Source organism: Syngnathus floridae, chromosome 4 (genome assembly GCF_059516105.1).
Source record: "Syngnathus floridae isolate MCC-2025c chromosome 4, RoL_Sflo_1.0, whole genome shotgun sequence".
In the NCBI taxonomy this organism is placed as follows: Eukaryota; Metazoa; Chordata; class Actinopteri; order Syngnathiformes; family Syngnathidae; genus Syngnathus; species Syngnathus floridae.
Window position 1 is genome coordinate 5,644,506 of NC_142416.1, and position 13,281 is coordinate 5,657,786.

The window sequence follows — 13,281 nt, forward strand, 5'->3', positions numbered from 1 at the left end:
CGAATATGTTGAATATCACTTCTTAAACAATTCAACAGCAAGTATCATCTGATGCTGGTGTTTATATGATAATTATATTATAACAGTACAGTAATCCCTCATGTATGGCGGATAATTGGTTCCAAAACCACCCGCGATAAGTGAAATCCGCGAAGTAGGGTCACCCTATCATCTGTACATTTTTTGTGTCAATAAATGTATATGAAACCATTTAAGTGCATATATTATTATTAGAACATTAAATAATAGTTTCAAACATGTAAATAATACATTAATAGTATAAATAACATACTGAAAATATTGTATAAATATTGAAAATATCAATATCATACGTGTGTGGGTGTGTGTGTAACATATGTAGATGTGACGTTCTGTTGTTAACCTTGGTTAAACAGGGACCTCTAGTGGTCACAAGTTACCATAGCAGTGCTATCCGCATTTTGTAGATGTATATGTAGCTAAAGTATACATACGGTAAATAGGATTTTAGGACTCTTTTATTATTATGACAACTTTTTATAACAAATCAACTGTAAATATGTTTTCAAAAGTCTTATTATAACAACTTTTATATCATAGTACAACACTGCAAATATGTTTTTAGAACTCTTATTATCACAGCTATTTTTGGGGGGGCTGAAAAAAATCCATGCTGCAGTGAAGCCGTGATTAACGAACCGCGAGGTCGTGAGGGATCACTGTATAACAAACAATAAAATTGACATTGAAAATATAGAATACATATAAATATTCCTGTAGAAGCACCAAACAACAATTAAAAAAAATGAAATAAGTTACCCCTCAGCAACAATTGCGAGTGTTTTCGATGCAGCGAATGTTGTGTTCACATCAGCGTTGTTTCAGGGATCATTCATGGTTGCAAATGTTCACAAAACATTGGCAAACGTTTTGGATTTTTCTTCACGCAAGGAAATTTATAACATGTTCATAGTTCCCTTGTGACAAGAAAGTACAGGCGAACGTTTGGCGAACATTTGCAACATTAAACAAAGCCTGACATGGATGCAAACTTCAGAAAGACTCAACTGTTCGCCCCTTAGTGAGAATTTCTTATTTGTTTTTTTGCTCAAAAGTCAGGGCGTTTAAGTTTGCCACCGGCATTCATGAACAGGAAGCTTTTGATGTTTTGTCAGCTGATGTCGGAATAAGGTGCTTGCAACCAAATGCAGTTATCACAATTCCAATATTTACGTAGTACCCTTCCCCTAAAATGAAAACACTTGGACATTGTATCTTATGTGTATTTGCAGGCGTGATGTTTTGGACGAGCTAGTGACTCTTCACAACTTCAGTAACCAGTTCCTCCCCAATGCTCTGAGGGATTTCTTCAGACATATTCATGCACCAGAGGAGAGAGGAGAGTATCTGGAAACACTCATCACCAAATTTAGCCACAGGTTTTGTACCTGTAACCCTGGTCTTGTCCGGGAGCTGGGGCTCAGTCCTGGTTAGTTTACACACACCATTAAACAACTAAAATAAATGCTTCAGCTCAGTAATTGTGTTGTTTTAGGCAAATACACTTACTGTTGAAAGTTGTTGATTACTCATTAACCTTTTTGAGATATCCATTAAATAAGCCTCTGAACACAGAATGCATTCCACAACTACAAGCTAAATGTAAATTTGGCTGAGATTGTTGTCAACGTGCATGCGTGTGAATATACAGATTAAATTGTGGCTGTGTTATGACTAACTTTTGGGAATGCTAAAATTAAATGTTAATACAAAAACAAATTTATTAGGCTAAGTAAACTGTCTTTTTCTGGTTAGAGGCACAACATAGCCAAAAATTAACAGCATCATAACAAATCTTCAGTTTCAAAAATGTTAATGGACCATAGCCACAAATTAACAGCATCAGCAACAAATCTCCAGTTTCAAAAATATCAATGGACTATGTATCTACCTAATGTGCTACTGCTACTCTCACCAGAGCATACTGGAATTTACTTTAATACTGCCTGGGTTTACTTGTGGGATTAGTGGGATTAGTGTAATGGTACTGGATCAAGGATTGATGGTTGGTCCTCACTGATCTCTCAATATACTGCTGCCTATAGCCACAATTTACTTTGGGAACATTTTAGAATGTAAATGTAGAAGAGCAGAATTTCACCATTCTGCAAGCAATACATTTCCGTATGTTTCTGTACTTCTTCTTATCTAAATAAAAGTGAATTTTTACATAGTTTAAACAACACGTGTAATGATCCAAATATACAAGGTTAATGTCATTAAAAGCAAAGAGATGGAATTACAAAAATAGTTCCAAAAGTATGTCTTTACATTTATTTTAAATCACATTTGGGTTTGTTTTAATGTTCTTGAGTTTAACTTGAGTTGTGCAGTCAGTTATTTACTGGTGTGTTATAGCCTGCTAAATTCTCCAGCATTATGTACTATTACGAGCTTAACATTGTGAATGTAACATTTGATATTTATGGCCATGCCAACAATGTTCTATCTTTGGTTTCCTCTAGACAGATATTACAGTGTACTATTATGTTCTTTGCAGATGCTGTGTATGTGCTATGCTACAGTCTCATCCTGCTGTCCATTGATCTGACCAGTCCTCATGTCAAAAACAAAATGTCAAAGAGGGAGTTCATCAGGAACACTCGTAGAGCAGCCCATAATGTCTCGGATGACTTTGTGGGCCATCTTTATGACAATATATATTTAATTGGCCATGTGGCTGCATAGCTCACTTGACCAGCTATTTATTAGCAATTCTCACAATGCACTGAAGAATAGGAATCTGTGTTTTGGTTCCTATATAATATGGAATGTTTGGAGTATTTATACAGAATTTTCAAACAAATCAAATTTACCACTGTACTGTGGGAGAGATGCTGCCACCAAAATTAATTGAATGCTCTGACATTTTTGTAATAGAGGAGGATGGTTTTAATTAAAACCATGAACATAAGTTTCTACACTGCACTGATGAAGTATTACTACTAAGTGGTGGAAGGATGAACTAGAAAGCTGCCCTCAGATTGTTACTGACTGCTTCATGATCACCGGTTGGACAATTATATTTAACCCAAAAATATGAGCCACTAGATTTTGCGTGCGTGTGCGGGCAATGCGTATTTGCGTGCGTGCGTCCCTATGCGCGCACGTCAGACACATGCACACATAACACACTTGAGTTGTTTACAGTAAAGCTGACATTTTATACAGTACACCATGGTGTCCAGGCTGTACCCCACCTCTCATTTAAGGTGAGCTGGTAAAGGCTCCAGCTCACTCGCGACTCTCATGATTACAAGAGGTTCATAAAATAAATTGATGGATTTTCTGCAGTTGTTATCAGTGCAATGGCTCAAATAGAAGCTTTGTACTGCCTGTAAATTAGTGCATAATCCTTTTTAAATTTTAACATATTTGAAAATATGGCTGCTGAACGGCAGTCATAGTGTAGTTCAGTTCCATGCCATAAGTATCTCAAAAATGTTACTTTCAATTACAGATAAAATAACTGTAACCAACGTCACAGAGAACGTTAGAATGTCTTAGTAGTAATGTTGGTATGTACTTTTTTATTGTTTAAAGCTAGAAGAAAATTACCTCTGGAGCAAAATTACAGTAAAAACAGGATCATTGTAAGTTAAGATGCTTTTTTTAAGTACAGTGGAGCCTCGGTTTTTGAACACAATCCGTTCCAGAAGGCTATTCGAGAAGTGAATCGTTCAAATTCCGAATCATATTTTCCCATTAAAATAATGGAAAAAAAAATAATCCGTTCCAATCCCCAAAAAAACCCCACCTTTTTCAAGCATTTTTTCATTTGCAAATTTTTGTCCAATCGCGTCGCCGACGGCGCAACTGCAACGCGCTGGTCGCATTATTGTGACAGAGCCCTCGCTAAAATTTAGAAAATATTTTTAAAGTTCTGATGTACTTTCCAAAATTTAAGCGGACATCAGTGCGCAGGGAGCTTAATTTTGTCTGATCGCGCAACTGCAGCGCACCACCGAACGCACAACCATTGCGCGCCGCCGACCGCGCAACTGCACCGCGCTGGTTACATTATTGTGACAGAGCAGTCGCTAAAATTTAGAAAATATTTTTAAAGTCCTAATGTACTTTCCAAAATTTAAGTGGACCTCAGTGCGCAGGGAGCTTGTCAGTTGGCATGCGGGTCCTCTTGGCTCATCTCGCGAGGTTCGACAACCGAATTTCGTCCAAAATCCGAAGCAAAAATATCTCGAATTTTTTGTTCGAATACCAATTTGTTCGAGAACAGGGACGTTCGAAAACCGAGGCTCCACTGTATATACTTTGTTAGATGCTAAAACAAAACTTCACAAATCAAAACTGAGGACCATACTTAAGAAATTTCCATACTCGCGTATGGATTAGAATTTTTAATTGTTAATGAATTTGTCAATAATAAGATTATTATACCTTCTACTAATTTAAAACTATTAGCAATAGATATTTCATTGATCATCAATAATGTTACCTTGACAATAGATCTTACATGTTGAGAAGTACTGTATTTTTCGCACCATAAAGCGCACTGGATTATAAGGCGCACCCTCATTGAATTTTTTATTTTAGAAATTATTTCATAAAAAGGGCACACCGGATTAAAAGGCGCATAAAATAGAAGCTATACTGCAACAAACTGAGGTTGACTAGGGTTGCGGTATGCATCCACTAGCCAATAACCAATGAGCCCTCTGTAAACAATCGCGTTTCTCAAACTATCGCCTATAAAATGATCGGAACTGACTAAAGTTTGATCTAACACATTGGTACTGCTTACTTATGTTTCCCTTCCATATCCATCCGGAAGTTTACTCGAAACATTAACGAAGCAGCCTATTTTGAAACGAAATAGCCTCGTGCGTATAGCAGGTATCTTTATAGCATTACCCACCCGCAAACTCCCATGAGCCTCAGCTCGCAGACTCCCATGAGCCTCAGCAAAGTATCGTGGCAGCCCCCTGTAAACAATCACGTTTCTCAAACTCTCTCCCATAAAAGTGATCGGAACCGACTAAAGACTGATTAACACATTGGTGCTGCTTATTTATGATTCTGTTGGATATTGATCCGTAAACATATTCGAAAACATTAACGGAACAGCCTATTTTGAAATGAAATAGCCTCACGGGTACAACAGCTATTCAGTGACGCCCCCTGACCACGGTTGCCGTAATGCTGGGAAGCGATGCGACCTTGTAATTTACTAGTCGTACTAAAACGTACTGAAACATTTTGGCAGAGTGCTGTGGACAAGCAGTATGGATCAACAAATTCATCAATTGATCCATATATAAGGCGCTCTGCATTATAAGGCGTACTGTGGTTTTTTGAGTAAATTTTAAGTTTTTAAGTGCGCCTAATAGTGCGGAAAATATGGTAATTATTTAACATTTACATTAAAGGTCAATAGCCATCTAGCTATGCCCCACCCCCTTTGTTTGCCCCCTCCTCAAGTCATTGAAGTCAATACCATCTTGGTTTCATTAAAAACCAAGGCTTACTTGTAATTACATTCATTTTGGTGACGATCCAATAAAGACAAACTCTTAATGAAGTATATAGCTTTTTGAAATTATGAAAGCCATTTATGTGGTGGTTTTTGTTTAGAATGCTTTGTATCACACAAATATGTAACTAGTTATTAAATCTTGCATTTGTTAACATGTTTGTAGTTTCTGTACTTTTATACCTTAGCTAAGATATGTAGCATATGAAAAATTTGTTTAGAATGTAGAATTTTGTAGAATGTTTTCAAACTTGAATGTCTAGTAGATGATATATTTGATGTAGCTGATGTAGATATAAATTAAACAAAAATGCAGGGGTGGTCCTTAATCCTTGCACCTTAGTTCTGCTGTAAATAATTTCTCAGTAAGGCTGTTCAACCTTGTGTACCCCATTTTGAGGCCTGTATTTACAAACGTGTGTGTGCATTGTATGTGTTCGTGGGTTCTAGATCAAGCAGCCCGAAACTAAATCCTGTCCAGACACAATATGACCTCTGACACTCGACCTCCGCGTGTGTGTGTGTGTTTGTGTGTGTGTGTGTGTGTGTGTGTGTGTGTGTTTTCGTGTGTTCCTGTGTGCGTGTGAGCGTGTGCATGTGAGAGTGAGAGCATAAGGGCAATATGTGGTTTTATGCACAGCAAATGAGAAGAGAGTCGAGGGCAAGGCTACGTGACCTAACATCAAACAGACAAACCTTCAATTTATTTTGTTCATTTTAAAAATTAAACTTGGTATCTTTATCTTTTCTCATTGACTATGCTTTGATCATCTTCACAATGGGATCCTCGTGATTTAAAAAATAAACATGTTGATATGATATACAGTAAAACATAATCTGGGCTGTCGATAATTTTAGTAAATTTGAATACTGTTTGTCTCAGTATACACAATCAGCAAAACGGCATAGGGCAGGGGTGGGCAATTAATTTTTACAAGGGGCCACATGAAAAACCTGAGTTGTGTCAGAGGGCCTCACCTACGATAACTTAAACCTGCTCAATTTTCTTCCATTGTAAAATGCACTAAATTATTTATTTTAAATAGTTGGTACTAGTAATTAGAAGAATACAATTATTCTGTTTATATTTATATTAAGCTATGTGAAATTGTGGTGTAAAGGTCAAATAAAAAAACAATTATTAATCAGTACAATTTATTCTTAACTTCTTTAACTTTTCCTCAAATGACAAAGCCGCTCCATCTCTGGGTGTGAAGCTTGATAAAAAGTCCTTGTTGGGCTTGCAGTTTTGCTAGCAATGCACCAGCCTCTGATGCGCCCTGTTTATCAGACAGATGTATTTTTTCTCATGCTTGGTCGTGTAATGGCGACTTAAATTGTATTCTTTAAACACAGCGACCTGTGTACCACAAATCAGGCACATGGCTTTACCTTTCATTTCTGTAAAGAAATACTTGGCAGTCCATGTCTTGTTGAAAACACGGCGCTCCTTGTCAACTTTTCTCTTCTTCGCGTTAGCACACATTTTGAGGGCAGCATTACTTCGCGCTGTTCTCCTACACGCACAGCTCACATGCACGCACGCTACACGGAAGTGCAACACCTTTCAAAATAAAAGCGAAACAGTTGTATTGTACGCACGACACAATTTTTTTTTTTTTTTTTTTAAATTACGATTGGCCTCATGCGGGCCGGACAGGGACGCACAAAGGGCCGGATGTGGCCTGCGGGCCGTAATTTGCCCAGGTTTGGCATAGGGTGTCAAATATTAGTAATCATACCAGAAAAAAAGACAGAAGAAAAGAAGGTAAAATTACTCAGTTATGACTATTAATGTCACCTCCTGGTGCGTTCTGAATTCATGGGTTTTGTGCTAAATCTCGGAAGTAACATGAGCAATTAGCACTGTTTGTGCTTTTTCTTCTGATGATAATGATGTTGATCCAATTATACTGATACTGATGATGATGACGACGAAGGGCCTGATGTTTATTTTGGCCAACCCACAGCGGTGAACCCAGGTCGTCGTCTGGTGGCGCCTCCGTCTGGAGAGGCACACTTAAGCCTGAAAGAGATGATGGATGGCCTCCTGAGCTCAAAGTCTCTGCACTTCATCAGGATGGGCTGACACAAAGGCAAAAACGCACATGTATACACACACGCACACACAATTAATGCTAACACAAACACACACCCCCACATCCACAATTGAGGCTGGTTTATATACTATGTCCAGCCTTTAAATACCGTAATTTTCGGACTACAAGTCGCGGGTTTTTTTTTCATAGTTTGGGGGGTGGCGACTTATACTGAGGAGCGACTTATATGTGAATTTTTTCACAAATTTTCTAAATTCCCCCCCAAAAAAAGTTCAACTGCGATAAACGAACCGCGATGTAGCAATGAATTACTGTAATTAGAATTTCAAGTGACGTCAGTGGCGCGGCGCGGCGGTTGTTTACATAAAGGACAAAGATTCGATCACGGCATGACGAAGGGCCCCACATACTACCGGCATCATTAGCGGCTTTGTTTGTAAGTGACACGGAGGACGAAGAGTTGGAAGGATTTAATGATTTGGAGTGACACAGAAGGTTTGAAAAACTATGATGGCTTTTACGCACGTCCGGTCCTACTCTACGGAGCTTTCTTTCACCTCCATGGATTGAAGTCGGGGGCCGGCACTTGGCCGGGCGGCTGTCCAGGGACGGTGGATGGGGGTCGGACATGGCTTTTACACACGCCCGATCCTACTCTACGGAGCTCTTTTTCACCTCCGTGGATGGAAGTCGTGGGCCGGCGCTCGGCCGGGTGGCTTTCCGGGGACGGTGGATGGGGCTCCGAAATGGCTTTTACGCACGCCCGGTCCTATTCTATGGAGCTCTCTTCCACCTCCGTGGCTGGAAGTGCCACCTCTGGAGATGGAAGTCCACGCCACCACACACCTGGAAGTCGACGCCGGTGATTGGGGCCGTGTGGTGGTGAACTATTTATGTAAAAGTTATTTGATATATTTTATTTCGTATAGCAACTTGTTTACGTTTTTATCGTTACAGTTCAGTACTTGTTGGCTCGTTGAACTTGTTTTGTTAAATATAGAGACGTTAACCAAACCCACGTCTTTCCTTGTACTTTGTTAACACTATAATATAGTTATATACTAGATCTGTGGAATAACGACGAGGCTGACGTCAGGGCGCGCGCGCGGCGTTGTTGACAAAGAACGAGGAATTTGATCGATGGATTTAATGATTTGGAGTGACACAGATGGTTTGATAATGTTGTTTATATGATAGTTATTTGATATATACTTTATATATCGTTATATGGCTCTGTGGAATATTTAGAATATTTAGACGTCAGCGGTGCGACGCATACGCGGCATCGTTTCCATAAAGGACGATCGATGGATTTAATGAATTGGAGTGACACACATGGTTTGATAAACATGTTATTTATGTAATAGTTTTTTGAATAACTCTGAATGTTACGTCAGGCCCGTTCTCAGCTCTTCGTTTGTGTTTATGTCACGTTAGCATACCTATCGTTTAGCCTGTTGTTGCTCGTTCATGTCTGTTCTTGGTTTTAGATTTTGTAGAATAAATTTCCCCCAAAATGCGACTTGTACTCCGGAGCGACTTATATGTTTTCTTCACGTTATTGAGCATTTTATGGCTAATGCGACCTATATTCCAGAGCGACTTTTAGTCCGAAAATTACAGTACTACTCTACCAGGACTTGGACTGACACTGCCGCTACTGTATCTACAATTAAAGCCCACCTTTATTATTGGCACCTTTGTGTTTTCTTCTTTTATTGTGCATTGTTTGTGTTATTGATTTTTAAAAATAGATTAAATTGGTATTTTTTTGTCTTCTATCTACTTTATAAGTGTTAAAATAAAACAAGTTTTTTTAAAATTGTACTTACTATAATGTATCTATTTTTGACATATTTATTCATTTTTGTCCCTCAACGGGAAAATCAACTCACACTCCCACACATACTTCAGGTTGCATACAGCATATAGAACAAGGTTACACAGAGGAGAGATTCTGAGTGAAAGATGTATGCAAGGAGAGCTGCACTACTTGGGTTATGGCAGTGGTAACTAGCATTTCTCTGACAACTAGTTGCCGTTGTTTTTACATTTGTCCATAGTGAGACTTAAACCTGGTGATGCAACTTTCATTAAATTCACCTTGGATTTAAGTGAGGAACATCAAGGTGTCTTGATGTAACATAACCAAGTTTACGCCTGTTACTGAAGATGTTCAGAAAGTGCTTTAATGAAGTTGGCACAGGTATGCCACAACCAGATTATTTTCTTTAAACAAAGCAGAGAGCATACCCTATCTGTATTTTTAGCAAGAGTCACTCCAGTACTGATCCACACAAAGTTGTGTAGGCGCCGCTCTTTTCATGTGGAGGAAAAAAAAAAATGTCCAGGCGCCCATTTAAGGATTATCAGCAAGGGGTCAGGTGCAAAGTAATCTGGGCAGCGGCCAAAGGCAGGGACCTTGGCGGTCCGATCCCCGGCTGCAGAAGCTGGCTCTTGGAACATGGAATGTCACCTCTCTGGCTGGAAAGGAGCCCGAGTTGGTGTGCGAGGCAGAAAAGTTCCGAATAGACATAGTCGGTCTTGCCTCCACGCACAGTTTGGGTTCCGGTACAAGCCCTCTCAAGAGGGACTGGACTCTCTTCCATTCTGGAGTTGCCCACGGTGAGAGGCGTCGAGTAGGTGTGGGTATACTTATTGCCCCCCGGCCGGGCGCCTGCACATTGGGGTTCACTCCGGTGAACGAGAGGGTAGCCTCCCTCCACCTTCGGGTGGGGCGACGGATCCTGACTGTTGTTTGTGTCTATGCACCAAACGGCAGCTCAGAGTACCCACCCTTCTTGGGGTCCCTGGAGGAAGTGCTGGAGAGCGCTCCTTCTGGGGACTCCATCGTTCTACTGGGTGACTTCAATGCTCACGTGGGCAATGACAGTGAGACCTGGAAGGGCGTGATTGGGAGGAACGGCCCCCCCGATCTGAACCCAAGCGGTGTTCTATTGTTGGACTTCTGTGCTTGACATGGATTGTCAATAATGAACACCATGTTCAAACATAAGGGTGTCCATGTGTGCACTTGGCACCAAGACACCCTAGGCCCCAGTTCGATGATCGACTTTGTAGTCATTTCATCGGATTTGCGGCCGCATGTTTTGGACACTCGGGGGAAGAGAGGGGTGGAGTTGTCAACTAATCACCACCTGGAGGTGGGTTGGCTCCGATGGTGGGGGAAGATGCCGGTCCGACCTGGCAGACCCAAACGTACTGTGAGGGTCTGCTGGGAACGTCTGGCAGAATCCCCTGTCAGGAAGAGCTTATACTCCCACCTCCGGCAGAGGTAAGGGATGCCATCAAGCTGAGGAAGGAGTCCCATCGGGCCGTTTTGGCCTGTGGGACTCCGGAGGCAGCCGACGGGTACCAGATGGCCAAGCGGAACGCGGCTTTGGCAGTTGCTGAGGCAAAAACATGGGCGTGGGAGGAATTTGACGAGGCCATGGAGATTGCATTCCGGACGGCTTTGAGGAAACTCTGGTCCACCATCAGGCGTCTCAGGAGGGGGAAGCAGTGCACCGTCAACACTGTTTACAGTGGAGATGTCATGAGTCGGTGGGGAGAATACTCCTCAATTCCACCGAAACGCCTTCCATTGTGGAAGCAGGGCCTGGAGACTCTGAGGTGGACACTCGGGTGAAGAGAGGGGCGGAGCTGTCAACTGATCACCACCTGGTGGTGGGTTGGCTCCGATGGTGGGGGAAGATGCCGGTCCGACCTGGCAGACCCAAACGCTCTGTGAGGGTCTGCTGGGAACGTCTGGCAGAATCTCTTGTCAGGAAGAGCTTCAACTCCCACCTCCGGCTGAGCTTTTCCCACGTCCCGGGGGAGGCGGGGAACATTGAGTCTGAGTGGACCATGTTCCGCGCCTCCATTGTTGAGGCGGCCGACCGGAGCTGTGGCCGTAAGGTCGTTGGTGCCTGTCGTGGCAGCAATCCCCAAACCTGCTGGTGGACACCGGCGGTAAGGGATGCCGTCAAGCTGAAGAAGGAGTCCTATCGGGCCGTTTTGGCCTGCGGGACTCCGGAGGCAGCTGACAGGTACCGGATGGCCAAGCAGAACGCGGCTTCGGCGGTTGCTGAGGCAAAAACCCGGGCATGGGAGGAGTTTGGTGAGGCCATGGAGAATGACTTTCGGACGGCTTCGAGGAAATTCTGGTCCACCATCCGGCGTCTCAGGAGGGGGAAGCAGTGCAACGTCAACACTGTTTACAGTGGGGATGGCGTGCTGCTGACCTCGACTCGGGACGTCGTGAGTCGGTGGGGAGAATACTTCGAAGACCTCCTCAATTCCACCTACACGCCTTCCATTGAGGAAGCAGGGCCTGGAGACTCTGAGGCGGATTCTCCAATCTCTGGGGTCGAAGTCACTGAGGTAGTTAAAAAACTCCTCGGTGGCAAGGCCCCAGGGGTGGATGAGATCCGCCCGGAGTTCTTAAAGGCTCTGAATGTTGTGGGGCTGTCATGGATGACACGCCTCTACAACGTTGCGTGGACATCGGGGACAGTGCCTCTGGATTGGCAGACTGGGGTGGTGGTTCCCCTCTTTAAGAAGGGGGACCGGATGTTGTGTTCCAACTACAGAGGAGTCACACTCCTCAGCCTCCCTGGTAAGGTCTATTCAGGGGCGCATTTCATATTTGGGTACATTTTTTTTTATTATTTTTTTTTTATTCTATTGCAGTGACTATACTCACATTTACTACATTAATTGCCACATCTCAGCAACGGACATAGGATATGACCGTCTGTAAACATTTATTGTTTTAGAGGATACTAAATATTTTTGTTTTTAAATTACCTCCCTTACACTTTTAACAGGCATGGTCACCTCACCCTCGCCGCAAAACCCACACTGTAAAAAAAAAAAAAAAAAAAAGTTTCGTTAGTCAAAATAAAAATAAAGATTTTGCAATTTACATATATATTTAAAGTATATTTAACTCCAGCTATTGATCAGTACATGACAAAAGACTATTCTACTAAAGGGGAAAAAAAAGTTACAAACATCAATTTTATGTTGTTCTTTCTGTCTTTCACGTTGAACAAACGGCGTAAAAAGACACGCACTAAATGTGAAGGCATGTACAATACTTTTAAAGTAGAGCTCACGACCTGTAACGGCAGCGTTGCATGCTCCCAGCGCTTCAAAGCCTCATAAATGCACAACGCTTTTAACTATAATGTTGTTAATGTGTAATTATAATGCACATGGTCTATGTCTGGCTTTTAGATTCCTCCCCTTGCTGAGTTGGAGAGCCGACATTAGGACATTAAAATTATAGGATATAAAATTAAATCATTTTTGGTGGAACCTACACACATCATTGGTAGTAGCACAACATGCGCTATGCAGGCTCCATGCCCACACCAATAGAAGAGGAACATTAGTTTTCTGAGTTACCAGAAATTTTTGTAGCCTTACGTAACGATAGTGGAGGTGGCGGATGGTAGTCTTTATGAAACTGTAAGGGACATGTCGCCCCCCTCCCCTTTGCCACCTGCGGCCATGTGTTGTAGTGTGTGTCTACATGTGCTGCTCTACCGTTCATGTTCAAATATCTGTTGCTTACCAATGGCGATGGTAAAATCCCCCTACTGAAGTAGAGCAGTTTGTACCCCAATCATTATTAATAGTTACCGACCAGTATCCAACTTACCGTTTTAAAGTAAGACTTTAAAA

The 13,281-nt window shown here is 41.8% G+C and overlaps 1 protein-coding gene across 3 annotated transcripts in view; it reads left to right on the top strand.

The window, feature by feature from the left end:
- The window catches only part of fbxo8 (F-box protein 8), a 48,245-nt gene extending 42,373 nt beyond the window's left edge, over positions 1-5,872 (top strand). For all 3 annotated transcript variants that reach the window (XM_088372620.1, XM_088372619.1, XM_088372621.1), the window contains 2 exons: positions 1,272-1,468; positions 2,540-5,872. In XM_088372620.1, the coding sequence (XP_088228746.1) occupies positions 1,272-1,468; positions 2,540-2,727 (385 nt within the window). In that variant the 3' untranslated portion in view covers positions 2,728-5,872. The remainder of the gene's footprint in view (positions 1-1,271; positions 1,469-2,539) is intronic.
- The last annotated feature ends 7,409 nt before the right edge of the window (positions 5,873-13,281 follow it).